Raw genomic sequence first — 17,697 nt, forward strand, 5'->3', positions numbered from 1 at the left:
TTACATATGAAGGAAGAAATCTATAAATACAGGGAATGATGTTTCAGAAAGATTTTTAATAAATTTAAACATTTAGATTTCAAATAAATGCCAGCTTAAAATAATATTCAATCTAATTGTTCAACTCACTGAAAGCATTCTTTGCTTTTGATATTGAGTGATTTTTATGGATAATTTATGTCAACTTGATCCTAAATTCACTAATTAATCCATCCATTAATTTGTCTCTATAGTCAATGATTGTAGGGTAAACCTATGAGAAATGAAGATAATAAGCATAGCATGGCAGAGCCTCTTCCAGTCCCAAGGGGTTTTGCACTCATTACTGCATTTTATACTCACACTATCTTTTGAGCTAAGTCAAGTCAGTATCTTTTTCTGCATTTCATGATAAAGAAACGTATTCAAATAAGTGATTTGCCATCCAGTAAATGGTGTAACTTGATAACCTGTGTTTCTCCCACAACATATATCATACTGTCTGCCTTCCCCTGGGAAAAGTCAGGGACTAGGGTAGCTTATCAGCTGGATCCTGAACATTCATGCATTCATTCATTACTAATGACCACCCAGTCTGAGCTACACATATGATAGGGGTGTAGCATATCTGGTGAACAAAATGGGTATAATCCATGCTCTATTGAACTGGATCATCTAGTGGAGAGACACATATTCAAAGAACCCACAAATAAATTATTATAAAAGCTATGAAGGGGGAGTTCCCATCATGGCTCGGCAGTTAAGAACCTGACTGGTATCCATGGGGACGCAGGTTCAATCCCTGGCCTTGCTCAGTGAGTTAAGGATCTGGCGTTGTCGTGAACTGTGGTGTAGGTTGCAGACGCAGCTTGGATCCTGTGTTGCTATGGCCCTGGCGTAGGCCAGCAGCTACAGCTCCGATTAGACCCCTAGCCTGGGAACCTCCATATGTTACGGGTGCATCCCTAAAAATACAGAAAGCCAAAAAAAAAAAAAAAAAAAAAAGCTATGAAGGAAAAAGTAGGATACTGTGAAAAAGAATAAAGGAAAAGAAACAAGGGGAATTAATTTAGATAGAAATTAGGGAAAGTCTCTTGAGAAGGTACATTTTGTCAACTTGGGGATGAGAAGTGTCATGTAGCCAAAATCAACATGAGATAAGCATTCATCTTTCCAACAACTGAATCATAAGTACAAAAAGAACGGGTTTGTCTGTATCAAGGCATTATTTAAAATATTTGAGTGCCTTATAGATATGGAGCCATTGTGTAACATTCATTTGTTCAAGAAAGTATTTCTGTTCATCTCACATATAAAACACAGAATTAGGTGGTCTTAAGGGTGTGGTGTCCCACTGGTGGGTGTTGTGTGACACACTCAGAGTGCACCAGATGTGAAAGATTTCAATGAATATCCAACCACATATTAAAACTACCAAATATCTTTTAACTTTAATTTGTTTTCATCATGTGTACACATCCAGAGCTCTAAAATTATAGAATTTCCTATGGCTCTATATGAGTAGGAAAGTGTGCATATACAACTACTAAATCCCAACCTGCATGTAAAATCATGTGATCATTTGTCCAATAGTTGCTAGAGGCACACTGTACCAACTCTAGAATTAGTAATATGGTTGTGATTCTAGAATGTCTGTAACTCTCTCAATTCCACAGCCAGGACTGGGTGCATGCCTTTAACAGCGATTTTAAGCTGATCTCCAAAATGAGGTAACACATTAAAGCTGCTTCAGGCAAAGGTTCTAATCTTATTTAGTTTTTATTTCCTCATTAGACTAATGGCAAAGGAATTAAGGAACTTTTCTAGATGTGTGGTTATGGGAGGCAAATAAAGGCAGAAGGGGGTCTGCTCTGCCCCCAAAAGACCATCAATGTTTAATTTCAATGTTATATTGGAAGTCAAGTGATAAAGTCAACAGTACACTCCTTATTTCAAATTCTTACCAGAAATGCACTGATGACAACTAATTATCAGCTTCTTTTTTGTTTCAAAATTCTTATATTATAAAAGGTGATGGCATCTTATAAAACCTCTTTCTGAGCTAGTTCATAAAAGATTCAAGCTATGATGGAATAGGCAGAAGGAATAGTAGTTGGTCCTACTTTCCTAATGAGACTAGGACATCTCCTGCCATCATGTCTGAGAAAAAAAACTGGAGTTTTATAAATTGTACTTAGAAAAAAAATTGCCTTTTCTGTCAAAAGGTAAAAGGAAGCTGTCTTAGAGCAAAGGAGAGTAGGGAGAGCCAAGAAACTTTAAACCTGAGCAGAAATGCTGAAAAGAAAAACAACACAATTTCCTAGCTTAACAGAGGAAGAGGAGATCCCTATTTTAACTATAGATACTAAAATTCAGAAAGCCACAGCCTCAGGATAAGATGCCAGAAAGGCTTTTGACACAAATGGCAAAGACTCGAGAGGGACTCCCTGTTGTCCGTCTATGACATTGTGATTGAAGTGCTAAGAAGACAGTGACAAGTACCAAGGAGTCACACTCTTAAGATATCCATTTCCTTCCAAAAATGTTATTCTGATAGTATGATTGGGTTTTCTGATTACCTATTGTTCACCTTGTTAATCACTTTGAATAAATGGTGTTTTATGCTAAAAGACATAGAAATGGCTATAGGTCTCTTCATCATCATTTTCTATCCTGTCAGTAGATGATATGTGTGAATAACAGAACAATTTATTGATGCCGTGAAAAAAAGTATCAAAGATAGATTTGCACTAAGCAACCATTAGTCTCGTATAAGGGATTACTACCCAGAATCTCAGAATTTAGAGTCAGAATATTACCTAGAAAAGAGAATTTGAACCCTGAGATATGATTATGCTAGGGTAATGGCATAACCAACCTGCAGAGCCAACTCCTTAAGGGGAAGCTGTCTTAAAATGTCAGAGTGACACCCATAAAACTGCCCTCCCATGTCATCTTCTGCTCTTTTTTAAGCCCTTGCATTATAAAATTATGTAAAACCTTGAACACCTACCAACACCAGGATCCACTGTCACTCAACACTAGTGGATCACTATCATTCAGCACTTCCAGATAACATTTCCAGATAATCTGAATGATTATCTCTATCACAACAGTCCTTCAGACTGATCAAATTTGTGTTAGAGTTCTCTGGAGAAACAGAACCAACTGTGAAGGCTAGCAAATCCACAATCTACAGAACAGGCCAGCAGGCTGGAGACCCAGGGAAGAACTGATGTAGCTTGAACCTGAAGACCATCTGAAAGCAGAATTTTCTCTTTCTTAAAGGACCTTGGTCGTTTTTGTCTTAAGACTTTAAGATAAGATGATTGGAAGAGATCCACACACACATGGACAGTAATCTGCTTTACTCAAAATAAACAATTTAAGTGTTAATCTCATCTGAAAAAAATTCCTCCAGGAGTTCCTGTCCTGGCACAACAGTAAATGAAAATGACTAGTATCCATGAGGACACGAGTTCGATCCCTGGTCTTGCTCAGTGGGTTAAGGATCTGGTATTGCTACAAGCTGTGGCATAGGTAGCAGATGCTACTCAGATCCAGTGTTGCTGTTGCTCAGCTCCAAATCTGAACCCTAGCCTGGGAACTTCCATATGCCACGGGTGCAGCCCTAAAAAGACAAAAAACAAAAAACCTTCATAGAAATATCTAAAAGTGTAACCAAATATCTGAGTACTTTAGCCTTGCCAAGTTGACACATAAAATTAAGCATCACGCTGACCCTCCCCAAATGAGATACTTAAGGGGTATTTTCTGTGTTTTGCTAGAACAGAGAATGGCAAGTATTATGTCTACTTTATTTTAGGTCATCTTTTTTCTCTTCTAGCAGCAACTTTAATGTTATCAATAAATGTTAAAAACACTAACAGAAACAAACAACTATAATCTCCAAAGAAAAAATGGATTCCAGGCTCAATAAATGATACTGCCAAGTATAACTTGGCCATCAAATGTACTTTGATGATATATTTATTTAAAATATATTTTAACAATTAAATATTACTTTAACAATAATCATGTGCTCACTTATATAATACTATACAACTATACCTCAATATAAAATTAATTAGGTAATGTTTAAAAGATAATCATATACTATCTTTTAAGTTCTTAGAGACATAGTTATAACTTACCTCTTAAGTTTCACTAAATTTTACTAATATGATACATACTATATATAGATTAGTGTTTGACACATATAATTTAGAAGAAAACGCTCTTGAAGTTCCCACTGTGGCTCAGTGATAATGAACCCAACTAGCACCATGCAGATGCAGGTTTGATCCCTGGCTTAGCTCAGAGGATTAAGGGATCCAGAGTTGCTGTGGCTGTGGTGTAGGCCGGCAGCTGTAGTTCCTGTTGGACCCCTAGTCTGGGAACTTCCCTATGCCACGGGTTTGGCCCTAAAAATCAAAAAAAGAAAAAGAAAAAAGAAAATGCTCTTAAACTTGTAATTTCACTAACTTTTATTAGTCTGCAAACCTTGAAGTATCAGAGACAATAATCAAAGTCTCTAGGACAGGTAATCACTTGATAACTTTTTTCAGTTGTTTGCTTTACTCTGGATACAAAGTGGAAAAAGTAATGAACAAATGATCACTAGGTAACCTGTGATCATGGGAATGTCATGACATGTTGTTCCTCAAGAAAATCTTCTTCCTCTTCATCTGTACTGCTTTCAGAAAGTGTCTGCCAAGACTGAATTTCAGTATCTTTTTCAGAAGAGCTGGAAATACATTAAAAGATCAATACACAATATACAGAACCAGGTTTCAACTCTTCATTTATCTTCTGATCAATACTGCACAAGTTGAAGTCATTGGAGGCAGACAGCTGTAAGGGGGCTATCTCAGACTGAGACCATAATTTTCAATGTGCCCAATATACCAAGCCTCCTTTTAATGAGAAATTCTCATCATTCTCCCTCTACCAAGAAATAAAGCCACAGAGGAACTAAGGAGAGGAGTTTTTATGGTCTTTGGTTGTGTCTTTCACTGATGATTCAGAAGGCACTTCAGAAACTTGCAGAGCCTCAGGGTCATCATTAAGAACATTCGTCATTACATTGGCTGTTTAATAGAATCCCAATGAATAGACTGCCAGACAAATCACCTCTTTCATGTACAGTAAATTAGGACAATGTGGATAGCCAGTCAAGATATGCCAAAACCAAAATTAATGACAGCAATTATATAGTTATTTTATTTTGTTGTATTTTATGGTGGAGAGGAACTTGTGGAAACTCTAATGCATTGCTTCCTGAGGTCTGGGGGAAAACAGAGAATGAAGGGAAAAAGAGAAGCCTGTAGAGTTCATATATTTTGGTCCAAGGTATCTAGAAATTCAGCCCATGAATACTACTGAATAATACAAAATACTTCACTCTGTGATGGATATAACCCTTTTTTTGGATTTTATGTCCAATACAGGCTAAATCAGAATTTCCTAAGCCCTTGTCAGTGGACCAGTGGATTTCAATCTAATTATAATGTTTTCACTAGTCTAAGGAGAGAAGAAAAAAAAAAAAAGGACAAGGTAACAAATTTTTCATTAAAATTTTTAATTTTAAAGAACTGTTCTTTATTCTATTAATATGGTCTCCTTATATTTTTAGTACTAAAGGTCCTTTCTTTTATGAAATCATGGTGAGAGTATGTTGTTGGTTTACTTTGTTCTTAATGACTTTTTTAGGGGAAAAATAGAAAATTTGTATTGATCCCTTAGAAAAAATGTAGGTGGTGTTAGAAATAAAAAAAATTCTAGGAGCACAGCTAAATGATTCCCTCCTTCAGAAGGACAGTGTAATGGATTCCTCATTTCCTTTTACCAAAATATTAGACCTCAAACCAACAGAGGAATTTACAATTCAAGGCACTTTTATTTTACATTTATTTTAGTCTTTTTAGAAGGATCCCTCCTCCTTTTTCAAGGAATTCTAGTATGTCAAAAATAGACTGACATGAGTACTTTTCTGAAGCACTTATTAGTATAAGCCATGTTCCTTATAAACTGATAACCATCTCTAAACCTTAGCTTATGTAAAGAAAGAATGAAATTATGCAAATTAAAATATGCTATCATCAACAATCTAGACGATTTCAAGAAGGAAACTTCTCAATATTCTATTTGAAAAACTTTATTCACATTGAGTAAGAGTCTATTAATGGAAAGTATTGAAATTTAGCAAGTTAATGAATGCAAGTAAGGCAATTGCTTTTCAATATAAGAAGAAAGGTTGAAGGATTATTAAATTCCAAATGTCTTTTCATTTTCCTGACACACATTGTGCAGCAGAGAATTATCTCTTCACATTAAAGTAACCACTTCATAAGCCTTTTACTAAATCCTGATAATAGGTCAGCAAAAGTCCTAAACATTTTACAGAGAATGGCCATATGTAAGTACACACATGAGGATAATTTTTCTTTATGTAGTAAAGATAACTAGTTGGAGATTGTCAAAATTTTTACTGTGTACTATCTGTACATATAAGCTGCAGATTTAACCTACCTCTGTGTCTCAACTTCATGGGGGCTCCTTGCACATGAGGTCTTAAGGAAATCTAGGGTAGTCTGACTTACACTCAGCGAATGGTTGTGGAAGGCTGGTAATTCTTCTGTGGTTAGGCTGTAAAGTTGTTCCAAAGGATCTGAAATATTTGATTTCATACATTGTCAACACATAAGTTCAAGAAACAAATGTATAGCATATGGTGCTGAAAGTTTACTCAGAGTAAACCACAGCAGTACAAAGACTGTCAGTACAGATAATCAATAATCTAAATTTTCTAGTATTTGTAGCATGGGCACAATATGAGCTAAGTTTGATCTGAGATTCCAAATTAGGAGATGGGTATCATATCACTTTAATCACATAGACTTTTTTTTTTTTTAGCAATTCCTCCATTTTTCCAGGTTTGTTGAGATATAATTGACATGTAACATTGTATAAATGTAAGATATACAATGTATTGATTAGAAAAACTTATATACTGTAAAATGGCTACCACCACAGTGTTAGCTAACACCTCCACTATGCCACATAATTACCATTTCTTTTCTTGGTGAGAATATTTAAGATCTTCTCTCTGGGTAACTTTCAAGTATATAATACAGCATCACTAACTGTAAACACTGTTCTGTGCCTTAGATCCCCAGAACTTATTTACTTTATAACTGGAAGTTTGTGCTCTTTGACTAACATCTCCCCATCTCTCCTACCCCTCACCCCTGGTAACCAACACTTTTCTCTGTTTCTATGATTTTGGCTTTTTTAGAGTCCACATGTAAGTAATATTTGTTTAGTATTTGTATAGTATAGTATAGACAGTATTTGTCTTTCTCTATCTGACTTATTTTACCTAGCCATATTGAGTTCTAAATATACTTTACACTTGTGTCAAATGCCCTGAAAATTCACAAAATCCCAAAGAAATATCAAGTGATCCTCTTTAAAGCTAAGATGTTGTGCAACTCCTCAACCTGCATGAATGTTAAACACTTTACTATATCTTTTTGTCTTCTGAGAAATAAGAGGTTTTCCCCCAAACAATCTGAGTCAAAGGTTAGTCTTGGAAAAGCTGCTCTTTCTTTTTAGACTTCCTTGCTTTGTTTGGGTAGATAATAACCACGTGGTTGTGAAAGGGGAGAAGTCTTAGATCTTTTTCTTTTTCAGGAAGTTGGCCTGTGATTCAGCCTGGGTAAGGACAAATAGTACAAGTTAAATAAGCAAATGCATAAGCAAACACACCTTTAGATAAACTAACAAAAAGTCAAGTATAGGAATAAATACAATTACTATGTTAGGCCATGATGCCTTCTTTTTACCATTGGTAAAGTTGTAAGATCTATTACCTTATGCATGAGGTTATGCTATGGTGACTTTGAAAACTGTTAAAGTTACTGGTTGATATTCTTCCCTTCATTTTCATAAAAGTGCCAAGATCAGAAGGACCAAACACCAAATTGCTTGTATTATACACTTGACTAAAGATAATTTTGGGGGGGGGGTGAATAGTATTAACATGAAGGTTTTGAGCAAGTAGAGATTCCCCTACAGAAGGTAACTTTGGAGTTCCCCTTGTGGCACAGTGGAAATGAATCCGACTAGGAACCATGAGGTTGCGGGTTTGATCCCTGGCCTCACTCAGTGGCTTACGGATCTGGGATGAGCTGTGGTGTAGGTCACAGATATGGCTTGGATCTGGTGTTGCTGTGGCTCTGGTATAGGCTGGCGGCAACAGCTCTGATTAGACCCCTAGCCTGTGAACCTCCATACGCCACTGGTGTGGCCCTAAAAGGACAAAAGACAAAAAAAAAAAAAAAAAAAAAAATTTTAAATTTTAAAACAGAAGGTAACAGATTATTTCTTCTGCAAGATAGACCTCAATACATTTATGACTGGCAGTGTCTTTGAAAGCTCAGTGACTTCCAAGTTGTGATACATGGAGAAATTCAGTAGGCTGAAGGACAAGGCTTGCACTCCTACCACCCCAAAGCAATCAGGACAGTTTTCCTCGCTCTCATTTATCTTTGGGAACTCCATATAAGATTAATTTTGAGAAAAACAAAAGATTCCTTAGCTAAAACTTTGTCCCAGCCCCCATTATTGGAGATTTGAGGGCCTACAGGGGATTGGTTACTTGTTCAATGTCACACAACTACATAATAGAAGAACTGGAACTCAACCTAAGCTCTTTTAGCTCAACAATGTAATAAATCACTATGTTCCAGAATCTAATTCTTTAGCATTAGTCTATTATTTTCTCTCCTATTTTTCCACAAGATGAAGGAAGACAGCTATGCAAGGTCCCTTTATATACCCCAATGATAAAGAATGTTACTCATGGGAAAGCAGTCAGTTTAGGGTTTGGAATTGGTAGAACACAGTGCTAAGGTCCAATGGTGATACTTAGTCCAAGGAATCCCACCAGGAGTGATATTCAACTTCTGTGAGGCACTTGAGTCCTAACTGAGTGAGTGCAAACCTAGTTCAAATTGTGCAAGTAGAATGGGGCTATTTTTGTATTATTACCTATTCTCAAAATTATATTTCGCAACACCTTGTGAATTTAACAGGTACAAAGGTGATATTACTTGACTTTTCAAGGCAGAGAAAAATAAAACTGCCTACAAAATCCTACTATAGTTTACTGTTAAAACTAAGTCTTCTGATTTTTCTCATACAGGGCCAGGGAAGGCTGCCTTGATGTTTATATTGGACGTTTTGATTTAGAACAATCAAGTCAGACAATTGTTGAGGAGTGGATTCAAGTTCAATCTGTTCTAACACTGGAATAAGAGTGATCATTGAAAAATCTCTTAAATGCAGTAATAGAGAATGGCAAAGGGGAAAAGTTGGGTATATACTAAGTTCTACAGTGAATTTATAAAACTCAGGCCATTTAAAACAGGTACATAAAACTTTATTCTATGGGGAAATAGACACATATATAAACAAAGGAACCAAGTAAAGAAGAAAAGAAGAACCAAAGAAACAGGTCAAAAACTTCAAAGAGCAGAAACAAAGCAGACAGGATATTTCCCAATTAGAAACCAATAACAAAAATAAGAACAACTTCTAAAGGATGACATACAGCTACAAAGGACATCTCAATGCTCGGGAGGTGTGACAACCAGGACCCTAGCCCTGCAGCCTGTGAGCACAGGTCCAGCCTGTCAGCCTCTTTCCCCTTCACCACTGTCTTGCCTTGTTTACCCTCCATGCCTTCTTTCTTTTGTTTTACTCTGCCCACACTTTCTCTCTCTCCGCTGGTCACAAGAGTAATTTGAAGTAAGGATTTCAAATTATTTAAGTGGAACTATGGTCTGGTGTTGAGACAAAGGAATGTGGGGCAGACTTGCCCAGGTTTTTGCCTGGGAGCTTCTGGGCACCCAAGAGAGGCAGTCACTGCATCACCCAGAATGTCACGTACTATATCCACAAAGGTGAGATTCAAGTAGTATCTGTCCCTTCTACCCCACAGGGTAGCTATGAAGATCACAGAGCATCATTACATGTAAGAACTATGATTATTAGTGTTCATTGAATGGGTTCATAGTCCTTATAACAGCATTTTTTAATATGTTGACTTTCAATTATATGGAGCATTTAATATTTTTTTCTGAAATTCAAAGATGTATTAAAGCAAAAAGATTGTCATTCTAGCCCATCCTAACCTGACTGCCTTTACAAGAGTTAGCTAGTTAATTCATTGACTATAAATCCTGATTAGCCCTTTTATAGTTTAATATTTTACCTGATGGTCAACCTGTATGAATAAAAGGCTCCAATTACTCAGGTAGCCACTGCCTCTGTATTTTACATCATAGACAGTATGGCTACTTCTGCTACTATCAGGTGGATTTTTATTCTTTCTTATTTAAGAAAAAGTCCTTTCCTCTCTATAATTACTTGGCTCAGTACCTGTGGACTTGTACAAATATAAGATTGCCATGGGAATTTAAGGATTACAAGAACTCTCTCTTAAACCACAAACCAGAATGAGTTTAAAACAAATGCTTTACAATGTACTATTACTGATTCTTTCTCATAATTTATAATCTTCTGATATTTTCCAATTTTTTAGGCTATAATGACATCCAAAAACTGACAAAGTGCCTTGGTAAGATAATTATGTTCATAGGTTGATATCATTAAGGGAGTGACTATAGTATTACTAAAGATATCTGTGATGGGAATTATGAACTATAGCTATAGTTCACTATTATCCTCAAAGTGGCCAAGAAGAAAACAGTTTTAAAACGGAAAAAGATTTTACATGTTTTTGACTGAAAATTGGATTTTCCAAGAGCACCTTACTTTACTATACCAAAAGCCCGACTCACTGGTTTCTGGTATAATTTAAATTTTTTCAGGACTGCTTATTTACTGGTTATTTAACTGTTAAGAATGTGTGTGTGTGTGTGTGTGTGTGTGTGTGTGTAGAAGAAAGAAAATTTTCATGAATATTTAATAATATACGATTGAATTATATATGATATAATTTATAATTGAATTCAATCATTGAACAATCTTATGATAGCCCCATTATTTATACTCATCTATACTCATCTTTTATACATGGAAACCAATGCAAAGTGAGGTTAAGAAAGTAATTCACTCACTGTCAGGAACCCAGGAAGTGGTGGTTTCAAGTTTCAAAACCAGACCCCTGGCCCCAGAGCCTGGCTCTCAACCACCCTGCTTTGCTGCCTCTGTCTCCTGACTCATAGGGAAGCTGTGTCTGCAACCTGCAATGCACACACCCCAGCCAGCCGGCCCAGCCTCCCCCTGAAAAGGCTCTACCATCAGCCTCTGCAACTGGAGTCTATGTAGTTATTTTCTGTTTTTTCTTCTCCAGGCTTCTTGGCAGGGCTGTTTCCTTAGAACTTAGAGGAAGTGGCTGTATCCTTGAGCCAACAGAAAACCAGTCAGAAGGTTTGCTGCTCACAAAAAGGCAGCTTTTTGGGGATGCGAACTCATTTCCATTTGTATAAGAGTCCAATTGTGCAGCTCCTCCTGAAGGGTTTTTTCCAGAATACAGCCTGAGTAGTGACACACGTGGGTGGGATTTTTCTGCCCATTGATGCTGAGCAGACTACAAAAGCCTGTGCAGAATCAGTGAATTTTCTAGAATAGGGCCTGATTGTACTACAGCATCTGCTGCCTCATTGGTTGTTGGGATGATTCAGCTGAGATGTTGTCCTCTTCCTTCCTTGGCTCCAGGTGAATGTCACCGAAGTTGTGCCCTCACTCATCCAAAGCCAACCTTCCTGAATAGAAAGAGAGCCATTCCTGGGTCAAGTATGAGTAAGGGATTGTGTTCTGCTCCTGGACTATCTGAAAAGCCCTGGCAGTTCACAGGCTACATGGAGTCTGCTTGCTTATGTATATGAAAAGTTACATAGTCTAGTGAAAATGCTAGTGTTGATGTGTGAGGAAATGAGTGACACAGGGGAAAAGTGAAGCATGTAAGGACAAACCTGATAAAGGACATGGAAAAGCTAAGAAGTTTGAAACAAACAAACAAAAAAAAGACTACTGTTTGTAAAGTATTTCATTTGTAAATAACGGAACATCAATTTATCAAAATAAAAGGCTTTCATCTTCTGATTAAAAATTGTATGATTATCCTTTTGATCCAATTCAGATCTGACATGCTTCATTTAAGAATCAGCTTTTAATATGAAAATTACCTCCAAGGATATTTATATTTGATTTTTAGTCATGTGAGGTAAGGCAAATGAATGATGGGTAAAAATGGATCAAGGACCCTCCTCCTCCAACTCCTAATGAAATAAACAGGAAAAGCAGCGAAGTAAAAATAAAATAAAATCATAAAAGGGACCAAAGAAAGAGGTACAAGTTCGTACAATAAACTTTGACTAAGGACAACCAAAGGAATAAACAGAAAAGTCACTGAGGTATAGCTGGGGGCTACTGCTGTCCATCCTCCCTTCCCACCCAGTATCCACACAAACCAGTAATGGGAAAAGAAGAGTCATCTATGGTGTTTACATGTCTCAACAACACCACATCAATTTGGAAAAAAGTGGGATGTAAAGAGAAAATATGCAAAGTATTTTTAAAGCCTTAAACATCCACCATAAAATTTTAGCAAAGGCAATAAGAAAATTGCAAACCTGCTATTGGGGACAAAACACACTACACACTTGAAATCAGGTTCAGTGAATTTGGGCATTTAATAAAATCCAAAAAAAATGAGAACCCAGATCCTTCAATAAAGGAGGCTAAGCTCCCCAGTCCATCTATCTTCCCTGTATCTTTAAGCCAGCAAGATACAGAAAAGAGTGCAACAGCCAACCCACAAATAGTAGCTCCAAAGAGAAGATGGACACATCCTGTGGGGAGCATTTCAGGGAGAATGCAGTCTCACTATATCAGAAAAGAAGAGGATATGAACAAAGTCACCCATAACACATGTGTTCAAATAAGATACAAAGAAATGACAACAGCCAGTTACACAAATGAACGGCAATCCAAGAATCCACGGCACACAAAGAATGACTAAATGAAAGACCAATCTGATAGATAACAGATCAAGACCAAAAGAAAATTCCCACATAAATCCTTTGGCTACAAAAGAAATAATGAAAATGACATTTTTAAAAAGAATAAAACCTTATTTCAAAGATCAAACAACATATCAGACATCAAAAAGGAAAACAGTCATATTCCTGGATTGAATCCCACATCAGAAAAAGGCAAGCTGTAATGAATATCACTGAGACAATTTAAAAAAATTAGATATGCATTGTGGATTAGAGAATTATAAACTTTCAATGTTAAATTTCCTGATTTTGATCTCTGTGCTGTGGTTATATAAGACAATACTGTTGTCCGTGAGAAACACTGAAGTAATTTTAAAGGGTCAGGATGTCTATAACTTCCTCTCAAAATGTTTGGGAAAAAAAGAGTAGTTGTGTATGTGTGTGTGTATACAAATGAGGAAAAGACAAACATGATTAATTAGGTAAAGTGATATGGGAGTTCCTGTACTATTCTTGCATTTTTGCAAATTTTCTGTTAAGTATAAAATTGTATCAAAGTAAAAATTACAAAAAAAATCCAAACATACCTATAAAGATCTCATTTATTAAGTTAAGCAATAAAGAATGGACTATAACCAGCTGAAAACTGAAATTCTGACATGGAAGACAAATTTGAGATAATCACGGTAAATGCAAAAGAAAATACAAACTGGTTAAAACAGTTGAAGAAAATGTAAGTAAATCCATTGTATAAAGAAGATTTAACATAGACATTTCTCAGCAAGAGAAAGCCAAATGGAATAGAAAAGAAATTCAAATACACAATAGCAGAAAATTTCTCTGAAAATAAGGAGGAACTTATGCGCTTTAAGAAATAGTGAATTACTGACATTGAAACATAATCCTGGTCCAGTAACTCAATTTCAAAGATTAAGAAAAAAAATTCTTCAAACACCCAGTCAGGAAAGAAGCATGTCACAGGCAAGAGAGAGGGTGAAGGGAAACATCAGAGATCTCAGACTACTTCACAGCAGATTTCAGACCCAGGAAATGATGAATCAGTGAGTGCAAAGTTTAAGAGAAAAGTTACTGAAGGAAATTACTCACAATTTGCCATACACTGTAAATCAACTATAATAAAAACATTAAAAGTGAATAAATAAATAATGAAAAAATTTTGAAAATGGTAGGATGCATTCTCAAACATGATAGGACTCAAACAATAGAGCTGCCCAGAGCTCTAACTGGGGGAAAAAAACTATTTGACAATTAAATTCAACCAAACCAAAGGTAAATGCAAAAACTGTGCCAAAGGACTAAGTAGCATCATATCCAGGGACAGAAGACCGTGGAGTAACGTCTACTAAGTGCAGAGGGAAACAGAAATTGTAATCGACTAAATTAATCTTGCTGACCTGCCAATCAACCATAAAGATAACACACATTCTCAAGAATGCCGCAATAGAAACTTCTAGAAATGAATCAAAATAAAAGGCTCAAAATTGGAAAGTCTTAGTAAAAATGCAGAATCCCAGGCTCTACCCTAGCTTTATTGAATCAGAGTCTACATTTTAACAAGACCCCTGGGGAATTTGTATACATACTGAATCTTGAGAAACTGCTTCAAAAGATCTAACAATTCAATTCTCCAACAAACATGTTGAACAGTGGCTTTTAAAGCTACAGAGATTGGATGCTTAGTGAGTTTGTAGAAAGGAGAAAAAAAATTTTTTTCTGTCCATATGAAGGTCCTTAAGCTGCAATTTAACCATGAATTATGTGAGCTGAGGGGACCATCTCTGATGTGGCTGAGCATCCACTTATTTTATAGCACATATTTTATTATCAGAGTGACACTGGAAGATAGTCAAGAAAACAGACAGAGATCGATGGTTAAAAGACGAAAAAGGAAAGGCTTGTTTTCTTGGAGCATGGTATGAAGAATCAGGCAGAAGACAGAGTTAATATTCCCTGCAGTGAAAAAAAAAAAAAAATCATCACCTGCAAGATTTCTCAGCACATTTAATTCTTCTTCCAAACTATCTAAGGTTTGTTGATCAGCAGTGTCATCTAAGAAAGGCTCGTTGTGGTCAGTATCATCAATATATTCAATTTCTGAAATTTCAGAAGCAGCTCTAGACAGTGATTGAGCAGCTGCATTTCTTGATTGGGGATGAGAAGAGGAAAGACAGCTGGAACTTCTTTTCACAGAGGTGGAAAGTGGTAAATTTGCCGTTGAAGGTCTCTGTGATGTCTGGCCTAAAACACAAAATAAAAAAATGCAAATCTACTCTTTTAAAAATTCTGAATGAATACTTAAAGTTACATAATATCATCTCCCTGAACTTAGAACAGTCAAACTCATGCAACGGAGTTTATAAGAAAATGAACTTCTGGTTTAACTCAATTTGTTAACCCCAAATTACTTTCCCTATGTCATAAAGAACACTTTTGGGTTATTCTCTAATGATTTTTTTGGCATTAAAAAAAAAGGAAAGCTAATTTTAATATTAACTAAAACAAAACATCTGTAAACCCATCAATTCCAGAACAACTCAAATTCCAATCTTATCATCTATCCCATAGACAATCACTGTGCCATGTTTCTTAAATTCTAGGACAATACCACATTGTGCCTTGGAGGAGAAAAAAAAAAAAAAAAAAAAAAAAAAAAAACCTGTAGGATAAACATGGTACCATTTCCCAGTGAACCAATTTTATCTGATGGAGTGTAACATTCTTCTATTAAAACAAATAGGAAGACAAAATCGACCAGTTTGGAAATCTTTTAGAAAACATAGTCTTTAATGAAATTGAGAGCACATCTCTAATTTTCCAAATATGAGTTCACTCTCAGGTGCTATTTTATAAGGCACTTCAGTGAAAAGGTTACAGAAGCACAGATCTGAGTTAGGTTATTACTTTGTTCCACTAGGGCAGTTACCACGACAATTGATCTATTTCATAGGTTGACTTGGTTGGTTTCTTCAATGTGTATGTTTCTTTCATAGTAGGAAAAAATAATCCCTTCAAAACTTTCACTAACAGAACATAACTATATATATCATTTGGTATTGTTTGCAAGATTCTTTAATAAAGACCCAAAGAATATTTAAGGTACAAATTTAGAAATTCATACTGCAGGTATATTTTTCCATTACGATTTATCATAGGATATTGAATATAGTTCCCTGTGCTGTACTTGTTGTTTAATCATTCTGTATATAATACCTTACATCTGCTAATAACCCCAACATCCTTCTCCATCCCTCCCCCTCCCCCTCTGCAACCACAAGTCTGTTTTCCTGTCTGTGAATCTGTTTCTGTTTCATAGATAGTTCATTATTGTCATATTTTAGATTCCACATATGTGATCTCATATGATGTTTGTCTTTTTCATAATTTCTGACTTACTTCACTTGGTATCATAATGTCTAGTTGCTTCCATGTTGCTGCAAATGGCATTATTTCATTCTTTTTTTATGGCTGAGTAGTATTCCATTGTATATATGTACCAGATTCTTTATCCATTCATCTGTCAATGAACATTTAGGTTATTTCCATGTTCTGGTTGGCTATTGTGAATAGTTCTGCTATGAAATATATATGTCTTTTTAAATATATATCTTTTTGATGTATATATACATCTTTTTAAACATAGTTTTATCTAAATATATGCCCAGAAGTGCGATTGCTGGATCATATGGTAATTCTATTTTTAATTTTCTGAGGACTTTCCATACTGTTCTCCATAGTGGCTGTACTAAACTTACATTCCCACCAACAGTGTAGGAAGGTTCCCTTTCTCCACACTTTCTCTGGCATTTCTTATTTGTAAACTTTTTGATAATGACCATTCTGACCTATGTGAGGGGGTACCTCATTGTAGTTTTAATTTGAATTTCTCTAATAATTAATGATGTTGAGCATTTTTCCTGTGCCTATTGGCCATTTGTCTTCTTTGGAGAAATGTCTATTTAAGTCTTCTGCCCATTTGTCAATTGGGTTGTTTTGGTTTTTTGTTGATGAGTTGCATGAGCTGTTGGTATATTTTGAAAATTAAGCCCTTGTCAGTCACCTTGTTTGCAAATATTCTTTCCCATTTTGTAGGTTGTCTTTTCATTTTGTTCATGGTTTCCTTTGCCAAGCAAAAGCTTGTAGATTTGATTGTCTCCATTTTTTTTTTTATTTCCATTGCCTTGGGCAACTGACCTAAGCAAATATTAGTATGATTTATGTCAGATAATGCTTTGTCTATGATCTCTTATAGGAGATTTATAATATCATTTCCGATGTTTAAGTCTTTAAGCCATTTTGAGTTTATTTTTATCATGGTGTGAGGGTGTGTCCTAGTTACTGATTTACATGCAGCTGTCCAGTTCTCCCAGCACTTGCTGAGGAGAATTTTTCCCATTGCATATTCTTGCCTCCTTTGTCAAAGATTAACTGACCATAGATGTGTGGGTTTATTTTTGGGCTCTCAATTGTTTCATTGATCTGCATGTCTGCTTTTGTACCAGCACCACACTGTCTTGATTATTGTAGCTTTGTAGAATTGTCTGATGTTTGGGAGAGTTATCCCTCCTGATTTTTTCTTTTTATTCAGGACTGCTTTGGCAATTCTTGGTCTTTTATGGTTCCAAATAAATTTTAGGATTAATTACTCCAGTTCTGTGATAAACAT

General features: G+C 35.9%; 1 protein-coding gene across 5 annotated transcripts in view; it reads right to left on the bottom strand.

Moving 5' to 3' along the window:
* Positions 4,519 to 17,697, bottom strand: part of ZBBX (zinc finger B-box domain containing) — a 117,704-nt gene continuing 104,525 nt past the window's right edge. For all 5 annotated transcript variants that reach the window (XM_021069757.1, XM_021069754.1, XM_013982177.2 and 2 more), the window contains 3 exons: positions 15,015 to 15,272; positions 6,511 to 6,649; positions 4,519 to 4,726 (listed from right to left, as the gene is read on the bottom strand). In XM_021069757.1, coding sequence (XP_020925416.1) covers positions 4,615 to 4,726; positions 6,511 to 6,649; positions 15,015 to 15,272 — 509 coding nt within the window. In that variant the 3' untranslated portion in view covers positions 4,519 to 4,614. The remainder of the gene's footprint in view (positions 4,727 to 6,510; positions 6,650 to 15,014; positions 15,273 to 17,697) is intronic.

This window comes from Sus scrofa, chromosome 13, assembly GCF_000003025.6.
Source record: "Sus scrofa isolate TJ Tabasco breed Duroc chromosome 13, Sscrofa11.1, whole genome shotgun sequence".
Classification (NCBI taxonomy): Eukaryota; Metazoa; Chordata; class Mammalia; order Artiodactyla; family Suidae; genus Sus; species Sus scrofa.